Source organism: Pan troglodytes, chromosome 5, assembly GCF_028858775.2.
Source record: "Pan troglodytes isolate AG18354 chromosome 5, NHGRI_mPanTro3-v2.0_pri, whole genome shotgun sequence".
Classification (NCBI taxonomy): domain Eukaryota; kingdom Metazoa; phylum Chordata; class Mammalia; order Primates; family Hominidae; genus Pan; species Pan troglodytes.
Window position 1 is genome coordinate 170048797 of NC_072403.2, and position 23629 is coordinate 170072425.

Genomic DNA, 23629 nt, shown 5'->3' on the forward strand with positions numbered 1-23629 from the left:
TACATATCAAAAATTTGCATACAATTTTGGCCAGGCGCAGTGGCTCTTGCCTGTAATCTCAGCACTTTGGAAGGCCGAGGCGGGCAGATCACTTGAGGTCAGGAGTTCAAGACCAGCCTGGCAACATGGCGAAATGCCGTCCCTACTAAAACTACAAAAAATAGCTGGGTATGGTGGCGCATGCCTGTAATCCCAGCTGCTTGAGTGGCTGAGGTGGAAGAATTGCTCGAACCCAGGAGGTGGAGGTTACAGTGAGCTGAGATTGCACCATTGTACTCCAGCCTGGGCAACACAGCAAGACTGTCAAAAAAAAAATTGCATACAATTTTGAGAACAATTTTGTATACAGATTCCCCCAGGAGCTACCCCTTGAAGCTCCAATGGCTGCCAGGGGCTTCCTCTGTCACCCCAGGTGAAGAGCCCTTGTACAGATTAATTCACATTAAGGCTAATGAATGACTGTTTTCCTAGTAAGTCTCCTCGGTGTTTGCCAGGTCCTTAAACCATGTTCAGTGGATCCTCATTATTTGTGGATTCCATATTTGTAAATTCATCTGCTCTCTAAAATTTGTCACCCCAAGATCAGAACTCATAGACACCAGCAGAGTGGCAAAAATGTGTTACCCGATGAGCCTTTTCCCAGCTGAAAAGGATGCTCTGCCATCTTGTTTCAGCCTCTTGGTGTAAACGAGTGTGGTTTTCATGATTTGTTTAGTGCCATGTTTTTCATGTTTTGTGCTTTTTCTTCGTGGTTTCACTGTTTGAAAGTGCTGTCTAGTGTTTCCAAGTGCAAGAAGGCAGTGATGTGCCTTATGGGGAAAATATGTGTGTTTGATAAACTGTATTCAGGTTTGTGTTCTAGTGCCACTGGTTCAGTGTTAACCAATCATCACTGTACAGATGATTCCTGACTTACGATGGTTCCTTCCAGTATGACTTTTCAACTTTACAACGGTGTGAAAGCGATATGCATTCAGTAGAAACCATCCTTCAAGTACCCGTGGGACCCTTCTGTTTTTCACTTTCTGTTCAATAGTCTATACATTTCATAAGATATTCAACACTCTTTCAGAAAGTAGGCTTTGTATTTCATGATTTTGCCCAGATGTAGGCTAACATATGTGTTCTGGATAGGTGGAAGGCAAGCTGAGACATACCTCTATGGTGTTTGGTAGCTTAGGTGTATTGAATGCATTGTCAACTTAGGATATTTTCAACCTACCTTGGGTTTATCAGGACATGACCCCATTGTAAGTTGAGGACCATCTGTTTATTCAGTAAGGTGTCTTTTAAATAGAAAAACACATAAAATAAGTTTAGTATTGATTGTTTGACAAAAATGTTGCAACCTGAGGCTTTCAGGAACCTAACTCTGCATTTCCTTTAGGAGCGCTGCTTGCTTCAGTATCTGCTGGTAACTCTATGGAACATAGCTACTATGAATAATGGGAATTGGGTGTATTTTCAAGTTGCTGGCCTCTCCAGCTACACTGGTAATCAGTCCTGCTCTTTAAATCATGTCTTACCATCAGTCCTGCCTAGAGAAATGGAGGAAGGGAGGTCTCTGGTCTTACAGTCTGTCCCGACTCTCTGCCCCACCAGCTATGTCCCGAGCACCAGCCTGGACAGAGCCATCTGTTTGGTGGGTGGTAGCAGGTCATGTTGTGAGGTGCTGGTGCCTGCCTTCTGTCCTGTGCTCGCTAGAGGAGCACAAGGCAGGAGCAGCCAGTCCATGCTGGTTCCTGAGTGAGGCAGCTCTAGGGCTGCCAGCACCCACTCCTGGGGGGCTGAGGGTAGGAAGAGCTTCAGAGGGGAGGATGGGACTGTCTGACTGTATTTCCAATCCCAGTTGGGACTTGTGGTCTGATGAGGACAAGTGCCTTTGAGGGGGATGGGGATGGTTGAGAGGAACCAGGAAATCAAGTGTGTCCTGGAAAACGTGGCATGGTGGATCTTTTGAGTTGGGGTGTTGGGATGTGTGTCAGCTAAAACAAGGTTCACCTGCTTCAAATGTTCATCCAAGCTTTCTACACTTGCCTCTCTGAGTCAACATCTTTAGAGACAGCAGGAAGTGATGAAAGTCAGTTCACAGTCCATCTGCTCTGAGGGCTTGGTATGAGGGGCTGATGTTTTCTGTCATTTTCTCCTTTCTAACATTTCACTTTGGGATCTTTGTTCCTGGTTGAAATTCCTTAACTGTGGGAGTCGAGGCAGCCTAAGAATCCTTTTCGGCTGCTTAAGGCAATGAGGTAGAGAGGGAACCAGCTGCCCCTTTTCTTACCTCCATGATAATGTAGAAATGGTTCCATCCAGCCCAAGGGTTCTTCTGGGGCCCAAAGCTCCTTAAGGGCTCTGTGCATAGGATTTGAGGATTAGTTTCCTTGGGTGGGGAGAAAAGTCCATCTTTATTTGTATAAATCCTACCTGAAATGTAGCATTTCCTCTAATTAGGAAGGCAGGCAACAAAACCAGTATGTTAGCTATGTCTGTGACTCTGTCACCAATGTGGGTTAGCCGTATCTCTGACCCTGTCACCAATTGCAATTACAGGTGTCTCCACATCACATTAGTGTTGTTTCAGATATCTTGAAATAGCATTTGTTCTCATTACTAGTTTTAAATTAAGGTGGTTAATAGACCCCACTGGATTTTGCGATTTAATATGCTGATAAGGCACATATATTGCTATACTATAACATTTTTTAAAAATTTTGATAACTAGATTTCAATAAGATTGGTATTTGTGATCATATTTATTTTCTTGATTTTTATAACAGCTTTATTGAGATATAATTTCTGTACCATACAACTTACTCATTAAAGTGTACAACTCCATGTTTTTAAAATATATTTTCAGGATTGTACAACCACCACCATCACCATAATCTAATTTTAGAATATTTTTGTCCCCCTTAAAAGAGGCCTCGTACTCATTAGCAATTATCCACATTCCCCCTTTCCCCACTCTCAGCCCCTGGCAACCACAACATCTACTTTCTGTCTCTAGAAATGTGCCTGTTCTGGACGTTTCATAGAAATGAAATTTTGTTTTTGAGACAGAGTCTCACTCTGTCACCCAGGCTGGAGTGCAGTGGCATAATCTCGGCTCACTGCAACCTCCACCTCCTGAGTTCAAGCCATTCCCCTGCCTCAGCCTCCCGAGTAGCTGGGACTACAGGCGTGTGCCACCACGCCTAGCTAATTTTTGTATTTTTAGTAGAGATAGGGTTTCGCCACGTTGCCCAGGCTGGTCTCGAACTTCTGACCTCAGGTGATCTGCCTGCCTTCGCCTCCCAAAGTGCTGGGGTTACAGGTTACAAAGTAAGCCACTGTGCCCGGCCAAAATGGAATCTTTCTGAGGTCTTTTGTGGCTGGCTTTTTTCATGTAGCGTAATGTTTTCAAGGTTCATCTATTTTTGTATTTTGTTCTGTGCACTTAAAACATTATTCTGAGAAGGGGTCTAAAGGCCTGCCCCGTCGTGGCCAGAAGGGCCTGTGGCATCATTGGAGAGGTTAGGGCTCCCTGCGCCTAATGGTTCTTCCCTCTGTCAGTTTTGCATTAAAATTAGTACGTGCCTTGGCTTGGGCATGGACAATCACTGCCAAAGACCCGGCAGGCAAGGCACGCAGCTTTCCTTGGGATGGATTGGACCAAGGCCCTGGGCACTCAGAGGTACTCAGGCACCTCTGCTCAGTCTCCCCAAGTTACCACCTCCACAGGTGCCTTGGGGTGAGTGGGCATCTCCAGGATGTAGCCTCTAGTGGGTGATACCCGTGGACAGGGACAGCAAGGTAGAGTAATAGGGCCAGGCCCCAGGTGCCTGCCCCCAGCTAGACGCCAGAACCCCAGGACCCCGGCTCCTCCAGCCCCCAGGAAGCTGTCAGCGCTTCCAGAGAGCAAGCTGTTGGTGGGAAGGTCTGAATCCTTGCAGCTCTGTGATTCGCGAATCATAAAACCTCCACACTTGGTGTTTGTGGGCCGAGCTATTGTCTTTGTGTTTTCTTTTTGGAGTGGGTGGGAAGCCAGCTTGGCAAGCCGGGTGTGAATGAACAGGAATGAGCAGGAGACGCTCGCTGATGCCTTCTGTGATGTGTTTCTCCCCCAGCTCCAGAAGAAAAGGAAGTCATTAAAGGACAGTATGGCAAGCTCACGGACGCGTACGGCTGCCTGGGGGAGCTGAGGCTGAAATCTGGTGAGTAGCCGCTCGCTGGAGGAGCAGACGCCAGGCTCCCCGGTGGGCAGGAGCCTCTGTGTCGGAAGGGGCCTCAGTGCAGGCATTCTGTTTGACCGCTCTTCTCTCTCTCTTCTTTTTTTTTTTTTCTCCGAGATAGAGTTTTGCTCTTGTTGCCCAGGCTGGAGTGCAATGGCGCGATCTCGGCTCACCACAACCTCTGCCTCCTGGGTTCAAGCAATTCTCCTGCCTCAGCCTCCTGAATAGCTGGGACTACAGGCATGCGCCACCACGCCCAACTAATTTTTTGTATTTTTAGTAGAGACGGGGTTTTTCCATGTTGGTCAGGCTGGTCTGAAACTCCGACCTCAGGTGGTCCACCTGCCTCAGCCTCCCAAAGTGCTGGGATTACAGCCATGAGCCGCCGTGCCTGGCCGACCTCTCTTCTCTTTTAAGATGTTTCTTTATGCCTCGGGACCTGCTCCTCCTGCAGGAACCTGCAGGTGGGGAGGTCAAGGTGAGTGTTGCCTGGTTGTCACCTGCCTGTGCGGGGGAGCAGGGTGGGGTTCCCGGCACCCCCACCCTGTGCCAGGGAAGCTCGTCTTCATTGCTTGCCGGCGAGGGCCTAAGTGTTTTGAAAGTCTGGTCTGGGGCTTCTGCAGGGCATTGTCTGCAGTACTCTAGAAGGTGTGCCAAGGCGGGTGGGTGAAGACAGGGACCAGGGCAGATGCCGGGGGGCACAGGGGTGGGCTGGGAGTTGTCAGCAGGAGAAAAAAGCCACCGATGTGTGACTGTCAGTCAGTGTGGGGTGGGAGGGAGAGGAAGGGACAGTGTGATCTGACTTGCGAAGGGAGAGAACTTCCAGGAAGACGTGGGCATCTCTGCTCACTCTGAGAGACTCGGGGGTGAGCCGGTGGTGGCCGGCTGTCGTGGGTGGTCACAGCCAAACTCAGCTGTTCCTGGAGCTCAGGAGCCCTGGGGCTTTAGGTTCTACCACCTGTTTCCTTCCTTCTCTCTCAGGGGCCCCCTTGCCATCTGTGACCTGGCTGTGGACATCTCTTGTGACTTCTGGGGCCGAGACAAGAGCCCAGTCGCATTCCTGATTCTCAGTCCCACCTGGCTGAGATGGGAATGGCTGTATGGGTTGTCTGAATTCGGGCTTTCCCTGAGCCAAGCGCACACCTCCCTTCCCTGCTCACAGCAGCTGTTTTCAGAGACTGAGGATGTTTAAAGCTGCCGGAAAAGCATGGTTACGTTGGCCATTCCTTTTCTGGGTGTTTTCTGTCATGGAATGTTTTTCCGTGAACTGTGACGATTACAGTGATCATTTCCAAATAGCATTTAGGAAAAACACACAGTACCCACATGACAAAGTGCATTTATGAAATGTCTGTTTCGTGCCAAGAGCTAGACATACATTCACTTATTTAATCCTAAAAATAGGCTACTGTGATAATGCATCTTTGTCCCTGTTTACAGTAACGGGAACAGGCTCAGAAGCTTCAAGTAACTTGCCTTAGGTCAGAAACTTAGTTGGGGTTTGAAGCGCCTCCAAACGCTTGCTTTTTCTGTGAAAATGTGCGGGCTGCCGAGGGTTTTCTGCAGGACTTTCCGCTCTGCAGCGATCTTCCTGAAGTTGCAGAAAATCCCTGTGGCCCTTGCCTTCCATGGTGATGACCGTGAGGATGGTGGCCTGAACCTGCATGGGACTCACTTAGGAACTTGTTAACACGGCTCCCGAGGCCACCTGTGCTGTTGTCACCCTGCCTTGCAGGTGTGGCAGGGATGCCGCGTTCCATCCATGCTGATGCCCTTTTTTCCACATGGTGGTATCTGGGCCCCCAGGATGCCTCACAGTCTTGGCTTCCTTCAGTTATAGTTGGCAGCTGCTTTTGGTCCATACATGAATGACTCATTTTGCATCCGACAGGGACTGGGATTCGACGAATTACAGTAACCGGCTCAAGGTCATGCCATTCTCAAGTGGTGCCCTGGGTTTTAAACTCATGCCTTGCAGCACCAGGGACTGCCTTCAACCACCAGGCTGTTCTCCTTTCTGAAAGGGACAGGTGGCTGGGCTCACAAGGGGGACAGGAGGTGCAGTGCCTTCCCCCATCCCAGGGGAAAAGTGTTTTTTCCCAGGGCTGTGATCTAAGATCAGCTGTGGGAAATTGGTCCTAACCAGGAAGGGTGGCAGCCCCAAAGATGTCTTATTAGAGCGAGCCAGGGTGTCTGCGGGGGTCAGCAGGGTCTTCTGGGGCAGGGAGTGCTCAGAGAGGAGACCACCTCCCAGGGCTGCCCTAGGCGAGGCCTCCTCCCTGCCTTCAGCCAGTCCCCGCCACCCCACACCCCACAGAAGGGAATGAGGCTTCTTGTGGACCATGCGAGACCAGCCCCGCTCCGAGGCTTTGGGTGCCCCCAACCCCTGCCCACCTGTGAGAGTCACCCCCCGGGGTGGGTTGGAGTTTCTCTGAGTGTGGTGTGTATGAGTTTGACTTTAGCGATGTCAGGATAGTTTGGTCTGTTTTCAACACATTCTGGAAAGTACCCTGAGCATCTGAAGGATGGAAGGATTGGGCTTTAAATCAAGTTTTTTCAGTCCCCATTGGTTATCTTAAGGGGCGTTTGACTTTAACTTGATTTTCTTTTTCCCCTGTAAGTCCCTGACCCAGAACTGTGATCTGTTTTCTTTTGTGTTTTCAGCTGTTGAGCATGTTGGGCAGCACGGAGTGTAGCTACGACTGTGTGACCCCACCTGTGTGACTGACTCTGTATGACTGACTCCACCTGTGTGACTCCAGTCGTGTGACCAACTACAACTGTGTAACTGCCTCCAATTGTGTGACTAACTCCACCTGCGTGACTCCAACTGTGTGACCCCCACCTGCGTGACCCCAACTGTGTGACCCCCACCTGCGTGACCCCAACTGTGTGACCCCCACCTGCGTGACCCCGACTGTGTGACCCCCACCTGCGTGACCCCGACTGTGTGACCCCCACCTGCGTGACCCCGACTGTGTGACCCCCACCTGCGTGACCCCGACTGTGTGACCCCCACCTGCGTGACCCTGACTGTGTGACCCCCACCTGCGTGACCCCGACTGTGTGACCCCCACCTGCGTGACCCCGACTGTGGACTGACTCTAACTACTGTGTGACTAACTCCACCTGTATGACTCCAACTATATGATTGACTTCAACCGTGTGACCCCACCTGTGTGACTCCAGTTGTATGACTGACTCTAACTGTGTGACTCCAACTGTGACTCCATCTGTATGACTGACCTCAACTGTGTGACCCCCACCTGTGTGACTCTAACTGTGTGACTGACTCCACCTGTATGACTCCAACTATATGACTGACTTCAATCATGTGACCCCCACCTGTGTGACCCCACCTGTGTGACTCCAGTTGTGTGACTGATTTCAACTGCGTGGCTAACTCCACTGTTGCCTGACTCCAGCTGCGTGACCCCAGCTGTGTGACTCCACGTATGTGACCCCAGCTGTGTGACTCCAACTTTCAGGTGTCACGAAGACAACCAGCTGAGTCAGGAGTGGGCCTCCCTTTCAATGTTTTTAGCTAAGGATCTCTGCACAAAGAAAGATGCTTCCCCACAGGCTCTTAATTTGGGACAAGTTTTCCCTTAGTTTGGGAAAAATTTCAATCTACCTAAATTAGCCTTTTACATTAGAAATCGAGAAATATGCATAAAAATTCATAAAAGCCTTTTTCCAGGTTCCAAGGTTTTTGTAGAAAGCCCAAAGTCCCCCTTTCCTTCCTGAAATGCCAGCAGGAAGGGGTTGGAGCTCCTGTGATTAGCCAGGGAGTCAGGCTTCCTGAAGTTTACACAATACAAAGCATAGAAAGTGAGAATGTAGCAGAAAAAAGAACTTATCCCAATGATTATAGCAATTTAAATTCTCTTGAACCCAAGCTCTCAAGGCCTACCTGTTTTATAGCCTCAAGGGACCCTATTCCTATCCCAGACTATAATGAATTGTGTCTCCTGGAGTTGTGCAGTGCACAACCTGTGAAGCTGTACACGACAGCCCTATAAATTCTCTAGCAGACAGCCCTCCTAGATTCTAGTTCCCACTTCACAGCTGAACTGCACTTAATCTCTGTAGGACTGTTTTCCTGTCTGTAAACCTGGGAAAACTGCCTCATCTCTATGTTGCCTAGTTCTCAGGAGGTCCACATGGGCCATGCACATGGTAGCCATGAAAAGTGTGGAGTGCTCCTCCAACACCAGGCGGGCTGGCCACAGGCAGTTTCTTAGAGTGTGGCCTGGGGACGCTGCCACCACTGAGAAGCTCTGCTGTCTCTCCTCTGTCCCTGGGAGGGCTGGAGGGAGGAGGGTGCTGAGTGAGAGGGACCTGGCCTGCAGAGGGCTGAGAACGAGGTGTGAGCTGGAAGGCCAGGCTGTGTGGCCTCGGGGTGTGGACTCCTGGTGGGGGGCTCCTCTGCACAGGCTAGCAGAGGGCTGGTTTCATGGGCAGTCACTTCAGAAGGAGGATTCCCTGGAGGGGAGTTGGAACCCTTAGTCTTTTGGGATGCAGTGTTCTCTAGCAAGTCTTGAAGCGAACTGGCCTTTGTCAGTCTTAGATTAATTTAATTCCTGTGCCCAGTGGTGGGATATTACCAAGAGAGTTGACACCCAGCTCCCTGAGGGGGACGCTCTGAGATGATGCAGCATTTGCCAGTTTCCAAGGTGTAAATTCACGGGCCAGGGCTGATTTCAGGTTCCCAGCGTGGAGCTGAGGAAGGATCTGCACCAGGGGTGCTCACTGCGGGTGTTCACTGCTGCGGCCGCCGCTGCCTACACCTCCCTCACGTTCTGCAGAAGGGAGGCGGGAGAAGGCCCTGAGACCACGCTGCATGGGCACACAGTGCTTAGGGTTCTGAACCTGCGGGTGGCGGGGGAGGCTCAAGGGTCATCTGGCCGAAGCTTCCCCCTTCACAGGTGGGAAAGCCTAGACATCTTTAGTCCTTTGTTTGGAGCTTTAAGTCTGAGGGTGTCTGTGTGAGCAGAGGGACAGATAGGATGGCTGGAGGGACCCCAGGGTTGGGATTGGCACAGACCAGGCTGGGAAGGTGAACTCAGAGCTGAGACAACACAAGGAAATGCCAGCCCAGAGCCTAGTGGGAGGCCTGGGGTGGTCCCGGTAAACGGGGCCTTGGGTCTGCAAGCCACGTATCATGACCCCAACAGCCAGCTTTCCTGGCCTGGTAACAAATTGCCTAGGACCTGCCGCTGGCTCTCGCCTCCCTCGACCTCACTCTGGCAGCTCCCTCTGACCCATGCATGGCTTTGCTTTGGCCAGAGCCCTGGAACCAAAGCCTTTTACCTGGAGGGGACATCGAGACTATTGGCGCATCCTCCTGGGAGGCCCAGAGAGGGTAAGAGCCTTGCCTGAGGCCACACAGGCCACTGGAGGTGTGCAGAGCCTGGAGCCCCAGTCTTCTGAGTTTTGTTTTTCCACTTGCTATGAGATCCTAGATGGTTTCAGGGCCCTGGTCTCTCCCTCAGCTGAGGACTGCCAAGAACCCCGCAAGCCTAGTTAGCTTCTTGGCTGTCCGAGAATTGATCCTGCCTCACAAAAGCAAATCCTGTGCTCTAGGTGAGCATCGGGAGGGGCCTCACACACCTGGGGCAGGTGGGGACCAGTGGCTTGTACCACACTGACGGTGGCCCGGGAGTCAGCGACCCCCCACGGCCTGGTGCTAGGCTCAAACCAGGACACTTTTTTCTTAAAACCCATAGTACAGGCCAGGCATGGTGGCTCATACCTGTAATCCTAGCACCTTAGGGGGCCGAGGCAGGAGGATCACTTGAGCCTAGAAGTTCAAGACCAGCCTGGGCTATGTAGCAAGACCATGTCTCTACATAGTGATGGTATCTACAGCACCATGCCAGGAGCGGTGGTGCACGCCTGTAGTCCCAGCTACTTGGGAGGCTGACGTGGGAGGATCGCTGGAACCCAGAAAGGGGAAGTTGCAGTGTACTGAGATCAAGTCACTGCACTCCAGCCTGGGTGACAGTGCAAGAACCTGTCTCTAAATTAAAAAAAAAAAGCAAACAAACAAAAAACCCATGGTATACAGAGAACACAGTCAGGCAGTCAGGCTGTCAATGAGATTAGGCAGGACACAGTGAGGCTGGGACTGAAGGAGGAGGAAGCCATCAGTGCTGGGTCAGGTAGGCAGGGCGGGGCCTTCCCAGAGAGGCAGCGCTCCACACAGCGGTCCTGAGGTTTGGGTAAGGCTCTTCCACAGAGGCCTCTGTGGTTACACCCGTCCCACCAACTGTCTGGGACACACAGGCAGGGGCAGTTCTAAGGAAAAGTGTCCAGGTCCTTGGCTTTTTTCTATCATGGAGCACCTGTGATGGAGGACAGGGTTCTTATTCCCCTCTGAGGTCTCCCTGCTTCCATGTTAGGGTAGAGGGTAGGCCCTTCTCTCTTCTGGAAGCTCACCGTGTGCCGTGCTCCAGGAAGTAACTCCCCCTAGGATTCCAGACAAAGGGACAGTTCAAAAGCTTGTCAACAGCATTGAAATAAGGTCAGGACTAGGTAGCAATCTGTTTGCAAGTCAGGTGATGTCCAATTGTTTGCTTCCCCCATAACGGAAGGAGAATTTAATTGGGGTATCAGCTGACACATTAGCAACCATTTTATCAGCAGGTTATTGTCATTTCTTAGCGCTAACTCAGAAGGACTTTGAAGAATCGAGTGACATTTCTACAATGAAGCCCTTTCCATTCCCGTCTATTTATTAATGTGAACAGGATCTTTTAGTGTTTGCGTCTACAAAAATGAAAACTAGAATTAGAATTGGTGCAGAACCTACTTTCATTCCTTCAATAAATATTTATTCATCTCATTAAGAGATGCCTTTCCAACACATTATGACTTTGTATCAAATGATTATTTGTCGGCCAGGCACGGTGGCTCACGCCCGTAATCCCAGCACTTTGGGAGGCCAAGGTGGGCGGACCACTAGAGGTCAGGAGTTCTAGACCAGCCCGGTCAACATGGTGAAACCCCATCTCTACTAAAAATACAAAAATTAGCTGGGCATGGGGGCTCATGCCTGTAATCCCAGCTACTCAAGAGGCTGAGGCAGTAAACCTGAAAGGCGAAAGTTGAACCCAGGAGACAGAGGTTGCAGTGAGCCCAGATTGCGCCACTGCACTCTAGCCTGGGCGACAGAGCAAGACTGTCACCTCCCAGAGACCCCACCTCCTAAAACCATCGCCTTGGGTGTTCATACTTCAGCATATTAATTTGGGGGTGCACACATTCAGCCAATAGCAGGTACACTGGTTGACCGCACTCTTAAAGAGGACAGCCAAAAAAAATTATTTGGCAGTGTTTTATTTACATTGTATTGTTTACACTGTTTGACCAGTTAGGTATCACTGGAATGATAAACCAGAACGCTCTCTTTTTAAACACTTGGAGTTGAGGAACACACGGCTGCAGGGGCTGATGGGGTGATCAGAACAGGACGTAGAAGCACCAGATATGCTACATTAGGATGGAATTCTGAAGAGGGGGGACTGGAAATATGAGTGAAAGTTCCATGTGGTAAGAAAGAGCATGCTCCTGCAATCCTGTAAATAATAGATGGCGATGAGTATCATGTTACTGTGTAGATTCCATGGGATACTGACAAGAGGCTCCCAGAGTTTTAGTTTTACGTGTCAATATTTAGAATACACTGCACAATATATTATTTACAGGCATTTCAACTACCGATGAAAACCTTCAATGGCAGTTTTAAAATGGGCAGGGAACGCTGTCTGAGTCCAGTGTGTTGCTGTGACAAAGTTCCGTAGTAGACGGGGTGGCTTATCAGCAACAGACACTTATTTCGCGCAGTTCTGGAGGCTGGAAGTCTGAGACCAGCGGCCCGCAGATTGGCCGGCTGTGAGGACCTGCTTCTTGCTTCATAGATGCTGCCTTTTCTCTGCATCTGACGTGGTGGGAGAGGTGCAGGAGCTCTCTGGGCACAAACCCCATTCATGAGGGCTCCACTGCAATAACCCAGTCACCTCCCAAATACCCCCACCACCTCAAACCATCACCTTGGGTGTTCGTACTTCAGCATATTAACTTGGGGGTGCACACATTCAGTCAATAGCAGGTACACTGGTTGACCACACTCTTTTAAAGGGTACAGCAGGCCAGGTGCAGTGGTTCACGCCTGTAATCCCAGCACTTTGGGAGGCTGAGACAGGTGAATCACCTGAGGTCAGGAGTTCGAGACCAGCCTGGCCAACATGGTAAAACCCCATCTCTACCAAAAATACAAAAAATTAGCCGGTATAATCCCAGCAACTCGGGAGGCTGAGGCAAGAGAATTACTTGAACCCAGGAGGCGGAGGTAGCAGTGAGCTGAGATTGCACCACTCCACTCCAGCCTGGGCAACAAGAGTGAAACTCCATCTCAAAAAAAAATAGCCAGGCGTGGTGGCTCACGCCTGTAATCCCAGCACTTTGGGAGGCCGAAGCAGGCAGATCACCTGAGGTCGGGAGTTTGAGACCAGCCTGACCTACATGGAGAAATCCCATCTCTACTAAAAATACAAAATTAGCTGGGCGTGGTGACGCATGCTTGTAATCTCAGTTACTCCAGAGGCTGAGGCAGGAGAATCACTAGAACCTGGGAGGCAGAGGTTGCGGTGAGCCGAGATCACACCATTGCACTCCAGCTTGGGCAACAAGAGTAAAACTCCGTCTCAAAAAATAAATAAATAAATAAATAATACATGCATACATACATACATACATACATACAGGGTACAGCAAACTAATCCAGTTGGAAACTGCCGGACTTTGGGGCTAGATGGAGCATGGGCTTAAAGTGAAACCTACATTTTGGTTCCAACACAGACTAGCTGTGTGCTTGGGCGGGTGATTCAGCTTCCCTGGGGGACAGTCATGCGTGTGTGAAATGGCAGTGGTAGCCCTGAGACAGCAGCATGGGTAAGCAGCCTGGCGATGTCATCTGCAAGGAGGTGTAATTAGGAGCACCAGCTCTGGGGCCAGACTTGGCTTGAGTAACTTGCCCAGGCACTGTAGCTAGAAAGTGGATTTGGATCCCAGCTCCCCGCTCTGTCACCTTGGGCAGGCTGCTTAACCTCTCTGTGCGTCTGTTTCCCTCCCTGTGAGATGGGGCTGGTAAGGGCGCCCCTTGCGGTGGGCGGGAGGATGGAGTCCGCGCCTGTACAGCTCCCCTGCCTCCACTGCGCTCACCAGATACCGGCTCTCCTCACTCCCCTGTACCACTCCCGACCCCCTCCTCCCTGGACCCAGGAGCCCCAGTGCTCTGTGGCAATGTTAAGAGCCTCTCCTGGCTGCTACAGTGCTCCTCTCCCCAGCCTCCCCCAGGCCGTGGTCCTGCCCAGGAAATGCAACCTGGGACTGTTGCCAGGCACTCAGGTCCCCCACACGGAGGCTGTTGAGGAAGTGGTGCTAGAAATCAGCTCATGACTCTCACGGAGTGATGTCATGCAAAATTTTCCATAGCTCTGGCAGCCACAGGGGCCATCCTCCTGCCTCTCCGAGGGCACTTCTGCTGAACTGTGCTTTTCCCTGCACTGTGTCAGAAGAGGCAGGTGGGTGCCGGGAGCGCTCTGTGGCCAAAGCTCTGATCACAAGCTGCCAACCCCGGAACCCCACCTATCCTACTTGAGAAGCTGAACTCTGACCCCTGTTCCTGTCCCCAGTGTGATAACTTCCTTTGTTCTTAGGTGGTTTTGAGGTGGTTTCCTGAGGATGTGTCTGGGGAGATGTGATGGGATCAACCCCCTGCCCTGCTGGCAGCCCCACCCCATGGCATAGCAGCAGGCCCCTGGGAGCCCTGAGCGCTCATTAAAGGAACGCACTTTAATGACAGCCACACGCCACCCTGCCACAAGCAGCGCTCTTCTCCCTATGAAGTGTGGTGAGGAAATTGGGGTGAGAGGGTGGTAGAATTGGTTGTTTTGGGGTCTCTTCCTGGAGTGTGGAGAGATCAGAACCATCTCCAGACCATGGCTGTAGACAGCGGCCCTTGATCGTTCACAGAAGATCTCACTGGGCGGATCCTTCAGACCTCAGCGGGGTGGGAAGAGTGTCCTTGGGACTAGAGCCCTGCCAGACCCCAAAGGCCGGTTTCTACCCGATGATCTCTTGGGCCCCGTCCCGAGAGTGAGGCACGGCGCCACCAGGCACCCCCGATACGCAGCGTGTTGTGAAGTGCCCTTGTGAGCAGCGGGGGATAGGGAACAGAAAACCAGCTGTCAGCGACAGCGAGGTGGTGCCCCAGAGAGGGCTGCCTCATTCGCCTGGCTGCAGGGTCCGAGGTCGTCTTGGTAGCATTTGGCAGGAATTTATTTAGGAAGCATTCAGCAAACCGAGTGTGTGTGGTGCTGGGAGATGACGACGAAATGGCCCTGCCCCCAAGGAAGCCCCTCCCCTGGGGGCACAGGTGGGGAAGGAGGTCATGAGCTTTGTGTGTGTGACAACTGCTGATGGGAATGCTATTGGCACGCACGAGGGGTGCCTGTCCATGTCTTGGGAGAGCAAGGAAGGCTTCCTGGAGGAGTTGCTGCCAAGTTGGCTCAGAAGGATGAGGAGGAGTTCTTCTGGTGAAGTGGGGAGGGCAGAGGCAGGATGGTCCCTATGGAGCATGTGGGGACGCTTGTGTTCTTCCAGAGGATGGAATGCTGGGCCTGAAGCCTGAAGTATTGTTAGGGTAGAGACAGGCAGGAGGTGCGTGGAGAAGGGGTCATGGAGGTCTTGTTGGGCAGATGGCGGTGGGACGTCCCAGGCAGGGGGAGCATCTTGGGCAAGAGCCCAGGGTGCGAGGTCATGCTTATGGCACATTGGACCAGCTGGAGGACAGCCAGCTCAGGAGAGCAGCCGGCTGGGGTGTCTGCCCACGTGTGGGGCAGGGATGGGCTGCAGCGGGGAGGGATTTGGGAGCTTCTGTCATAGTCCTGCAGGGAGTGGGAGCTGTGCAAGAAGGAAGGGCGGAGCGGCTGTGATCCAATGACTTTGGGAAGGCCACTCCTGTGATGGAGTGGGGGAAGACAGACCCCAGGCCAGGGGTCCTGAGTCAAGGCAGTGGCTGAGGAGGCACTGGGGAAGGTGATTTGGAGAGGCTTTGGGGGTAGGTCCTGGGGGTCTGGAAGGGCTCTAGGCCAGGAATTTTCAGACTCCTGGGGGCATCAGAATCACCTGGAGGGCTTGTTAAAGCAAAGCTTGCCCCCAGCCTCAGGCAGCTGGGTGGCAGGAATCTGCATTTCTAACAGGCTCCCAGGGGATGCTGACTTGCTGGCCAGGGTCCCACACTTTGAGAAGCCCCTTCTGAAGCTTACAGGACAGGGCAGGCTCTTGAGCCATTGAGTTGGGCAATGCCATGGGAAGTTGCAGGTGCACAGATGTTGCCTTCCTGGCTGCGGTTGAACCTGGGCTCCATTTGTCCCCTTGGAGCTCCAGGTGGCCAGGCCAACTTCGACCCTGAGCTCTCCTGTCTGATTTCCTTTCCAGGTGGCACGTCTCTGAGCTTCCTGGTGTTGGTGACAGGCTGCACATCTGTGGGCAGAATTCCAGATGCTGAAATCTACAAAATCACCGCCACTGACTTTTACCCTCTTCAGGAAGAGGCCAAGGAGGAGGAACGCCTCATAGCTTTGAAGAAAATCCTCAGCTCGGGGGTGTTCTATTTCTCATGGCCAAACGATGGGTCTCGCTTTGACCTGACTGTCCGCACGCAGAAGCAGGGGGATGACAGCTCTGAATGGGGGAACTCCTTCTTCTGGTGAGGCCCTGGGTCCCCTGCAGAGGGTGGGCCCTGGGTCTCCTGCAGAGGGTGGGCCCTGGTTGGTATCTGAGGCCTTGACCTCCACTTGCACCACCCCCGGGTTATGGGGCACCTCTGGAGAGTTAGGACCCAGGCCTGCTCTCAGCACAATGAGAGGAAAACTAACCCTGAACTCCCTGTCACCCCCCACCCCTGGCCCCTGGAATGTGTTCAGTGTAGATTTGGAAAAGAAACCTGCGCCAGGCATGGTGCCTCATGCCTGTAATCCCAGCACTTTGGGAGGCTGAGGCAGGTGGATCACTTGAGTTAAGGAGTTTGAGACAAGCCTGGCCAACATGGTGAAACCCCATCTCTACTAAAAATACAAAAAAAAAAAAAAAAATTAGCTGGGCGTGGTGGCAGGTGCCTGTAATCCCAGCTACTCGGGAGGCTGAGGCAGGAGAATTGCTTAAACCCAGGAAACGGAGGTTGCTGTGAGCCAAGATGGTGCTACTACACTCCACCCTGGGCGACAGAGCAAGACTCTGTCTCAAAGAAAAAGAAAGAAAGAAAAGAAACCCTGTTCCGTAAGTAAAAAACATTAGAGCTGACGTCTGCTGAGTGCTTCCTCAGTCCCGGGTGCCGAGCTCAGTGCTTCTGCCTGGATTCACTCTTTTGGTCTTCTCAATCATGGTTACCTCCAGTGTGCAGCCGTTTACCACTGATGTTTATAAAGCACTGTGTTCGGGTCACCGTGCTAAGATCTCTTTGCTGGTAATAACTCATCATTATTATAAAAACCTTTATAATAATTATGCGGAGGCTCTGTTACCCCATTTTACAGATAGAGAGACTGAGGCACGAATAGTCGAGGGAATTTTGCCAAACTCCACACACTTACTAAGTGGCAGAGCCAGGATTTGAACCCAGGCTTTCTGGGTCCAGGTCCCAAGCTGGTAATCACAATGCTAAACCAGTCCCATCAATGGGGAAGCTGAGTCACCCTGCCCAAAGGGACTTGTAGCAATGCACTAAGACTAGTCCCGGAGCCCAGGCAGAGGCGGCTGGATTTCTGTATGTTTAAGATCTCCTGGTGCTTTTTCACTCCACAGCAGGACAGAGACAAGAGTGGACAACCCTGTAAATACGTAAATTATCTATTGCCCTTTCTGGACATAATGCTGTTTCTGTCAGATTCGCACTGATGCCTAGAGATGCCAGGTAGAAGCAAAAGTGAGGAAAGTCCTGCCATGGGAGTGGTTCCAATGAACCTCATCTAGTGTAATGTTTTAGAATCCAGTGTCTGCCTTTTGAAGCTATATCAGTTTTCCCAGCTCTGAGACGGGACTCGTGAGGTTTATTTCTGACCTGTTTGTGCCTCTCTCCCTTTGCCAGAGGCATCCACAGGTTTTCATCTGGCCTTGGTGCTTTCGATTCCCCGGAAGTGAATTCCTGATTTCTGCCGGAAGAAGGGGACCCTCCCCACATCCCTGTGTCCATCCCAACGCTCCCCACCCCCACATCCTCTTTGGTTCTCTGGTATTGTGGATATTTGGGGGCAGTAATGTGCCCAGACTTCAAAATGCATGTGAATCAAGGCTGGGCATGGTAGCTCACGCCTGCAATCCCAGCACTTTGGGAGGCCAAGGCAGGTGGATCACCTGAGGTCAGCAGTTTGAGACCAGCCTGGCCAACATGGTGAAACCCCGTCTCTACTAAAGATACAAAAAAAATTAGCCAGGTGTGGTGGTGCACACCTGTAATCCCAGCTACATGGGAGGCTGAGGCAGAAGAATCGTTTGAACCCAGGAGGCTGAGATTGCAGTGAGCCGAGATCACGCCATTGCACTCCAGCCTGGGCTACAGGGTGAGACTCTGTCTCAAAATAAATAAATAAAATAAAATAAATAAAATCGTGAATCTCATGCTGATCTCATTAAAAATGCAGATTCTGGGATGGCAGGTCTGGGCTGGGCCCAGGATTCTGCATTTCTAAGAAGCTGCCAGTGCTGCTTGTCTGCAGACGGCAGGTTGAGTAGCAGCCTCTGGGGATGGCATTTCTGTGAATCGCTGGTTACATTTTGCAGGGCCCAGCATGTGCCCCGCGAGCTGTTACATGTTCCCCTAAAGGCAGCCAAGCTTAGGCACAGAGGGGCTGTGTATTATGAGGTATCTTTGTGTGGAGTCCGTGAAACTATTTTAAACCAGAACTGTCAGGGGAGCAGAGGTGAGAGCTCTCAGCGGCAGTGAGGGTCCTTGGAACCCCTAGGGGATCCTTGGGGTATCTGAATTGCACCAGCACCTTTGCAAATTCTCTTCCCTATGCCAGCTCTGTGGCTGGAGGTGTGAGGGGCACTAACAGAGCGAGGCAAAGGGGATTCACGAGGTGGAGGCTGAGAGGAGCTTGGGAAGGAGGAGCCCCATGGTGTCCCTTTCTGAAGGGAGAGGAGGAAGTAACTCCGGAGTTCACCAGCCTCCTCAGCTGTAACACGCCAGGGCGTGGTGTTTAGGCTCAGGGTGGAGCCCCCAGAACTGACCACAACTGAGTCACCACGGGCAGCGTGGTCCTGGGCTTGATCGCCTGAACCCCCACTGTTGTGGCGCAGCGTCTGAGGTCTGGAGACCCACAGCAGGAGTCAGATGGGGTCAACGCTCAGCGTGGCTGGCACATGAGGCAGAGTGAGCAGCAGGGTGAAGTCATCTTTCTGGGCTGGTAATTGATCACACTGACAATTGCCTCCCAGTACAATCAGGTCCTGGGAGAAAACTCTTTGGGGGTCCTGGATATGAGTCATCCTCCTGCCAGAGGGCCAGGCAGTGTCACTAGAAACAGGGCTGATTTAAGGGTTGTCCACTTGGCAAAAGGTTTCTTCTCCTGAGCCCTGGTGATAGTGGCCATAGCTGTGTAGCTGGCAGACTCTGAAATATTCTGGAGGCTTTGCCTTGATGCCACATGCAGATTTCATATATGTGTTTCGGAAGCTGGCTTATCATCTGAATTTGAGAGAGTGATTTGGAAGAGGGACATGTGGTTTTGTACAGCGATGCTTCAGCAGCATTTTTCAAGCAGAGGAGCGCTGTGACTGTGCGACCTCAGATGGAGTCAGACGCGGGCTGTGCTCCCTGTGGGGGTGCATGTGACTGTGCGACCTCAGACGGGGTCAGACACGGGCTGTGCTCCCTGTGGGGGTGCATGTGGCTTTGGTCACAGTCGGGGAGGCTGGCCTGAGAGCAGGAAGCTTGGAGAAGCCCCCTGGGACCCATCAGAGCTCACAGCACAGATTTCCAGCAATGAGAAAATGCTGCTGCTGTCTTTGAGGAAGGCTCAAGGGCAGGAATTGTGTTGCCTTATTTAAACAAGTAGGGCACTGTGATCTAGATTCACTCAGTGCCCTGTAAGAGGGCATCTCCTGATGATGGGTCCTCCTCCCTGGGAGTGAGTATGGGCCCTCAGGATGGTACCACTCAGGTCCCCTGGGTGCTAAAGCAAGGGGGCCAGGCCAGCTCAGGGATGAGAGAACTACGTGGTCGTTCGCAGGTGCAAATGGAAACCTAGGGCCTCATGAAGAAAGGCTCAGCGTGAAGAGCGCGGGCTCCAAGCTCCATGACGCCACTGGCTGGCTCTGTGGCCTTAGACAAGCACTTCTCTTCTCTGTGCCTCAGCTGCTTTATCTGTGAAAGGGGGTCACTGAGGATACCTTTCACATAGGGTCACTTCAAGGGTGAAATGAGTTAATCCACCCCAAAGTACTTAGAATGGGGCTTAGTGCACAGGATAAATGTTGGCTATCACCCTGTCGTTATCATCATGGACTCTAGAGCCTACAGCAATCCACTAGGCATGGAGAGGGAATACTTGAACTTTCATTACATTTTATTTTCCTCGGATCTTTTTAAAATTTATTTTGGATTGCTTTGTAGCACTCGTCATAATCATCTCATGGTGCATGTGTGTGTATATGTGGATAATTTAAGTAACTGTTCCCATATTTAATATGATTTTTAATCACTTATTGATCATGATTATTTAATAATAAAAGATGATTAATTTTTTACCAATGGGGCCTGCGATGAAAACTGTGGGGCCCACAGGGCTAACCAGAGGCCCCTTTGCGATTCCCCGAAAAGTGCACGCTGGCTCACTCTCCAGCTTTGCTTCCATTTAGCGACAGTGACAACCTGGTAGTGGCTTTGGGAAAGGACTCCCTGACCATCCTCCTCTACGTGACACAGTGGTCCTGCTATTTGGGATCTCTTTGAAGCACATGAACTTCCCAGATCTGTACAGCCCAAGCGCAGAGTCCACTGGGGAGCAGCATGCATTCGCTGACCCGAAATGCTGCACCGTGCGCCCCCCAGTTCCTCAGCCACACTCGCTGTCCAGGCAGCATGTATTGGAGGATGTCAAGTGACTGGAATTGGCGTGGGACTGTGTTTTGCAGGAACCAGCTGTTGCACGTGCCCTTGAGGCAGCACCAGGTGAGCTGCTATGACTGGCTGCTGAAGATCATCTGCGGGGTGGTCACCATCCGCACCGTGTATGCCTCCCACAAGCAGGCCAAGGCCTGCCTCATCTCTCGCGTTAGCTGTGAGCGCACAGGCACTCGCTTCCACACCCGTGGCGTGAACGACGACGGCCATGTGTCCAACTTCGTGGAGACAGAGCAGGTGAGTGCCCAGGCCCATCTGTGGCACCAAATGGTTCCGAGTGGCTGCAGCTCTTGCACACGCGCTTTCCACTTGGGGCAGAAGAGGCCCTGGCATATTTGTGGTGGTCTCTGATCAGGCTGCCTCCTATACGTGGAGAACAGCACGTGTAATTGGGCTCCGCATGAAAACGTGACCTCTGGTTTGCATGGTGTATCCTTTCTGATTCACATCTCATGCAGGGAAAATGCTGCTTAGCCGAGGTATTTTTAACTAAAAGGAATCAGGAATTTTTGCCATGGTCGTGAAAGGTGGGCAGTATTCCAAGGGCAGCTGACAGATGAACCAATAGGGTTTGAAAATTCTTTTAGGACAAAAATAAGTAGATCAATACAATGGGGGGATGAAAGAAGAAACCATTATTTTTTATTCTAAATCAACTGAAGCTTCTCCTGGAAGCCAGTATTAGCACCCTAGAGTTGTGAAATCTGCGTGTTAAGCAGCCGCTCCCATCCGCTCCCCTAGAATATAGCCATCTGCTTAATTTCTCCTGGAGTTTTTTCTAAATTCTGTTCTCATTTCCAGAGATGCTGTCTTACAACTTTTAAATTTTTGCTCTAACTTGCAATCTGTAAGATAAGGCCACCATGTGGAATACAGTGGTGTAAGCCGTAAGAAAGGAAAACCCCGGAAGGCACATGTATGGTACTCCTGCCAGGGCAAGCTGGGTGCCCTGTGTTTACTGAGTGAAGGTGTGGCTTTGCGTCCCTCCTCGCTGCCGCTGCTGGGAGAGGAACGCCTTATGCGGACTTTGGCCGCTTTAATCCAGCATAGGTTTGAGCACCTGCCTTTACTGTGTGGGACTTTCTGCCTGCTCCAGTGTTCAGAGGGTAGATACAGAGATGAGGAGGCTCCTCTCGGAGTCCCCACTCAGAGGAACATCAGAGCAGGGGGCCCTAAGATGGGCAACAGCTGCAATTACTTGCCTGTAATTCTGCTCAGAATGTCTGCACTGTGGATATCAACGAGGCTGTTACGTAAATATCTGGTTAAAAATGAGATTGCTTTTGGCATCTTCGTCATGAAGTCTTTGACTGTTCCTATGTCTAGAATGGTATTGCCTAGGTTGTCTTCCAGGGTTTTTATAGTTTTGCGTTTTACATTCAAGTCTTTAACCCATCTTGAGTTGATTTTTGTATTTGGTGTAAGGAAGGGGTCCAGTTTCAGTCTTCTGCATATGGCTAGCCAGTTATCCCAGCACCGTTTATTGAATAGGGAATCCTTTTCCCATTGCTTGTTTTTGTCAGGTTGGTCAAAGATCAGATGGTTGTAGGTGTACGGCCTTATTTCTGGGTTGTCTATTCTGTTTCATTGGTCTATGTATCTGTTTTTGTACCAGTGCCATGCTGCTTTGGTTACTATAGCCCTGTAGTATAGTTTGAATTCAGGTAGTGTGATGCCTCCAGCTTTGTTCTTTTTGCTTAGGATGCCTTGGCTATTCGGGCTCTTTTTTGGTTCCATATGAATTTTAAAATAGTTTTTTCTAGTTCTATGAAGAATGTCAATGGTAGTTTAATAGGAATAGCTTTGAATCCATAAATTGCTTTGGGCATTATGTCCATTTTAATGATATTGATTCTTCTTATCCATGAGGATGGAATGTTTTTCCATTTGTGTCATCTCCAATTTCTTTGAGCAGTGTTTTGTAATTCTCATTGTAGAGATCTTTCACCTCCCTCATAAACTGTATTGCTAGGTATTTTATTCTTCTCACAGCAGTTGTGAATGAGATTGTGTTCCTGATTTGGCTCTCTGCTTGACTGTTGTTGGTGTATTGATTCTGTATTCTGAGACTTTGCCGAAGCTGTTTATTAGGTTAAGGAGATTTTGGGCTGAGACTGTGGTGTTTTCTAGATATAGAATCATGTTGATTGCAAACAGGGATAGTTTGATTCCTCTCTTCCTATTGGGATGCCATTTATTTCTTTCTCTTGCTTGATTGCCCTGGTCAAAACTTCTAATACTATTAATATGTTAAATAGGAGTGATGAGAGAGGGCATCCTTGTCCTGTGCTGGTTTTCAGCTTTTGCCCATTCAGTATGATGTTGGCTGTGGGTTTGTCATAAGTGGCTCTTATTAGTTTGAGGATTGTGGATCTAACCAAACTAAAGAGCTTCTGCACAGCTGAAGAAACTGTCAACAGAGTGAACAGACAACCTACAGAATGGGAGAAAATTTTTGCAAACTGTGCATCTGACAAAGGTCTAACACCCAGCATCTATAAGGAACTTAAACAAATTTCCAAGAAAAAAAAAAAACATTAAAAACTGGGCAAAGGACATAAACAGACACTTTTCAAAAGAAGGCATACATGTGGCCAGCAATCATGGAAAAAAGCTTAACATCACTGATCATTAGAGAAATGAGAATCAAAGCCACAATGAGCTACCCCCTCACACAAGTCAAATGGCTATTATTTGACTTGCGTGAATATTATTTGACTTGTGTGAAATGAGATACCTCCTCACACAATAATGGCTATTGTTAAAAAGTCGAAAAATAACAGATGCTGGCAAGATTGCAGAGAAAAAGGAACGCTCATACGCTGTTGGTGGGAGTGTAAATTAGTTCCACCATTGTGGAGAACAATGTGGTGATTCCTCAGAGACCTACTCACAATAGCAAAGACATGGAATCAACCTGAATGTCCATCAGTGGTAGACTGGATAAAGAAAATGTGGTTTGTATACAGCATGGAATACTATGCAGTCATGAAAAGGAATGAGATCATGTCCTTTCCAGCAACATGGATGCAGCTGGAGGCCATTACCCTAAGCAGACTAAGGCAGGAGCAGAAAACCAAACACTGCATGTTCTTACTTACAAGTGGGAGCTAAATGATGAGAACACATGGATACAAAGAGGGGAACAACACACACTGGGGCCTATCAGAGGGTGGAGGATGGAGGGTAGGAGGAGGGAGAGGATCAGGAAAAATAACTAATGGGTGCT

The 23629-nt window shown here is 50.5% G+C and overlaps 1 protein-coding gene across 22 annotated transcripts in view; it reads left to right on the top strand.

Annotated features, from left to right (window-relative positions):
* The window catches only part of SYNJ2 (synaptojanin 2), a 130190-nt gene that overhangs the window by 31599 nt on the left and 74962 nt on the right, over window positions 1-23629 (top strand). For 19 of the 22 annotated variants that reach the window (XR_010157798.1, XR_010157797.1, XR_010157795.1 and 16 more), the window contains exons 2-4: window positions 4107-4193; window positions 15717-15987; window positions 20412-20637. Coding sequence is in view for 18 of the 22 variants with exons in the window: in XM_063812686.1 (XP_063668756.1) it covers window positions 4107-4193; window positions 15717-15987; window positions 20412-20637 (584 nt within the window). In the remaining 4 variants the exon portion in view is untranslated. Of the gene's footprint in view, window positions 1-4106; window positions 4194-4590; window positions 4690-13935; window positions 14128-15716; window positions 15988-20411; window positions 20638-23629 lie in introns of those variants that run through there. The other 3 variants (XM_054686956.2, XM_063812685.1, XM_054686957.2) reach the window with 3 other exon arrangements.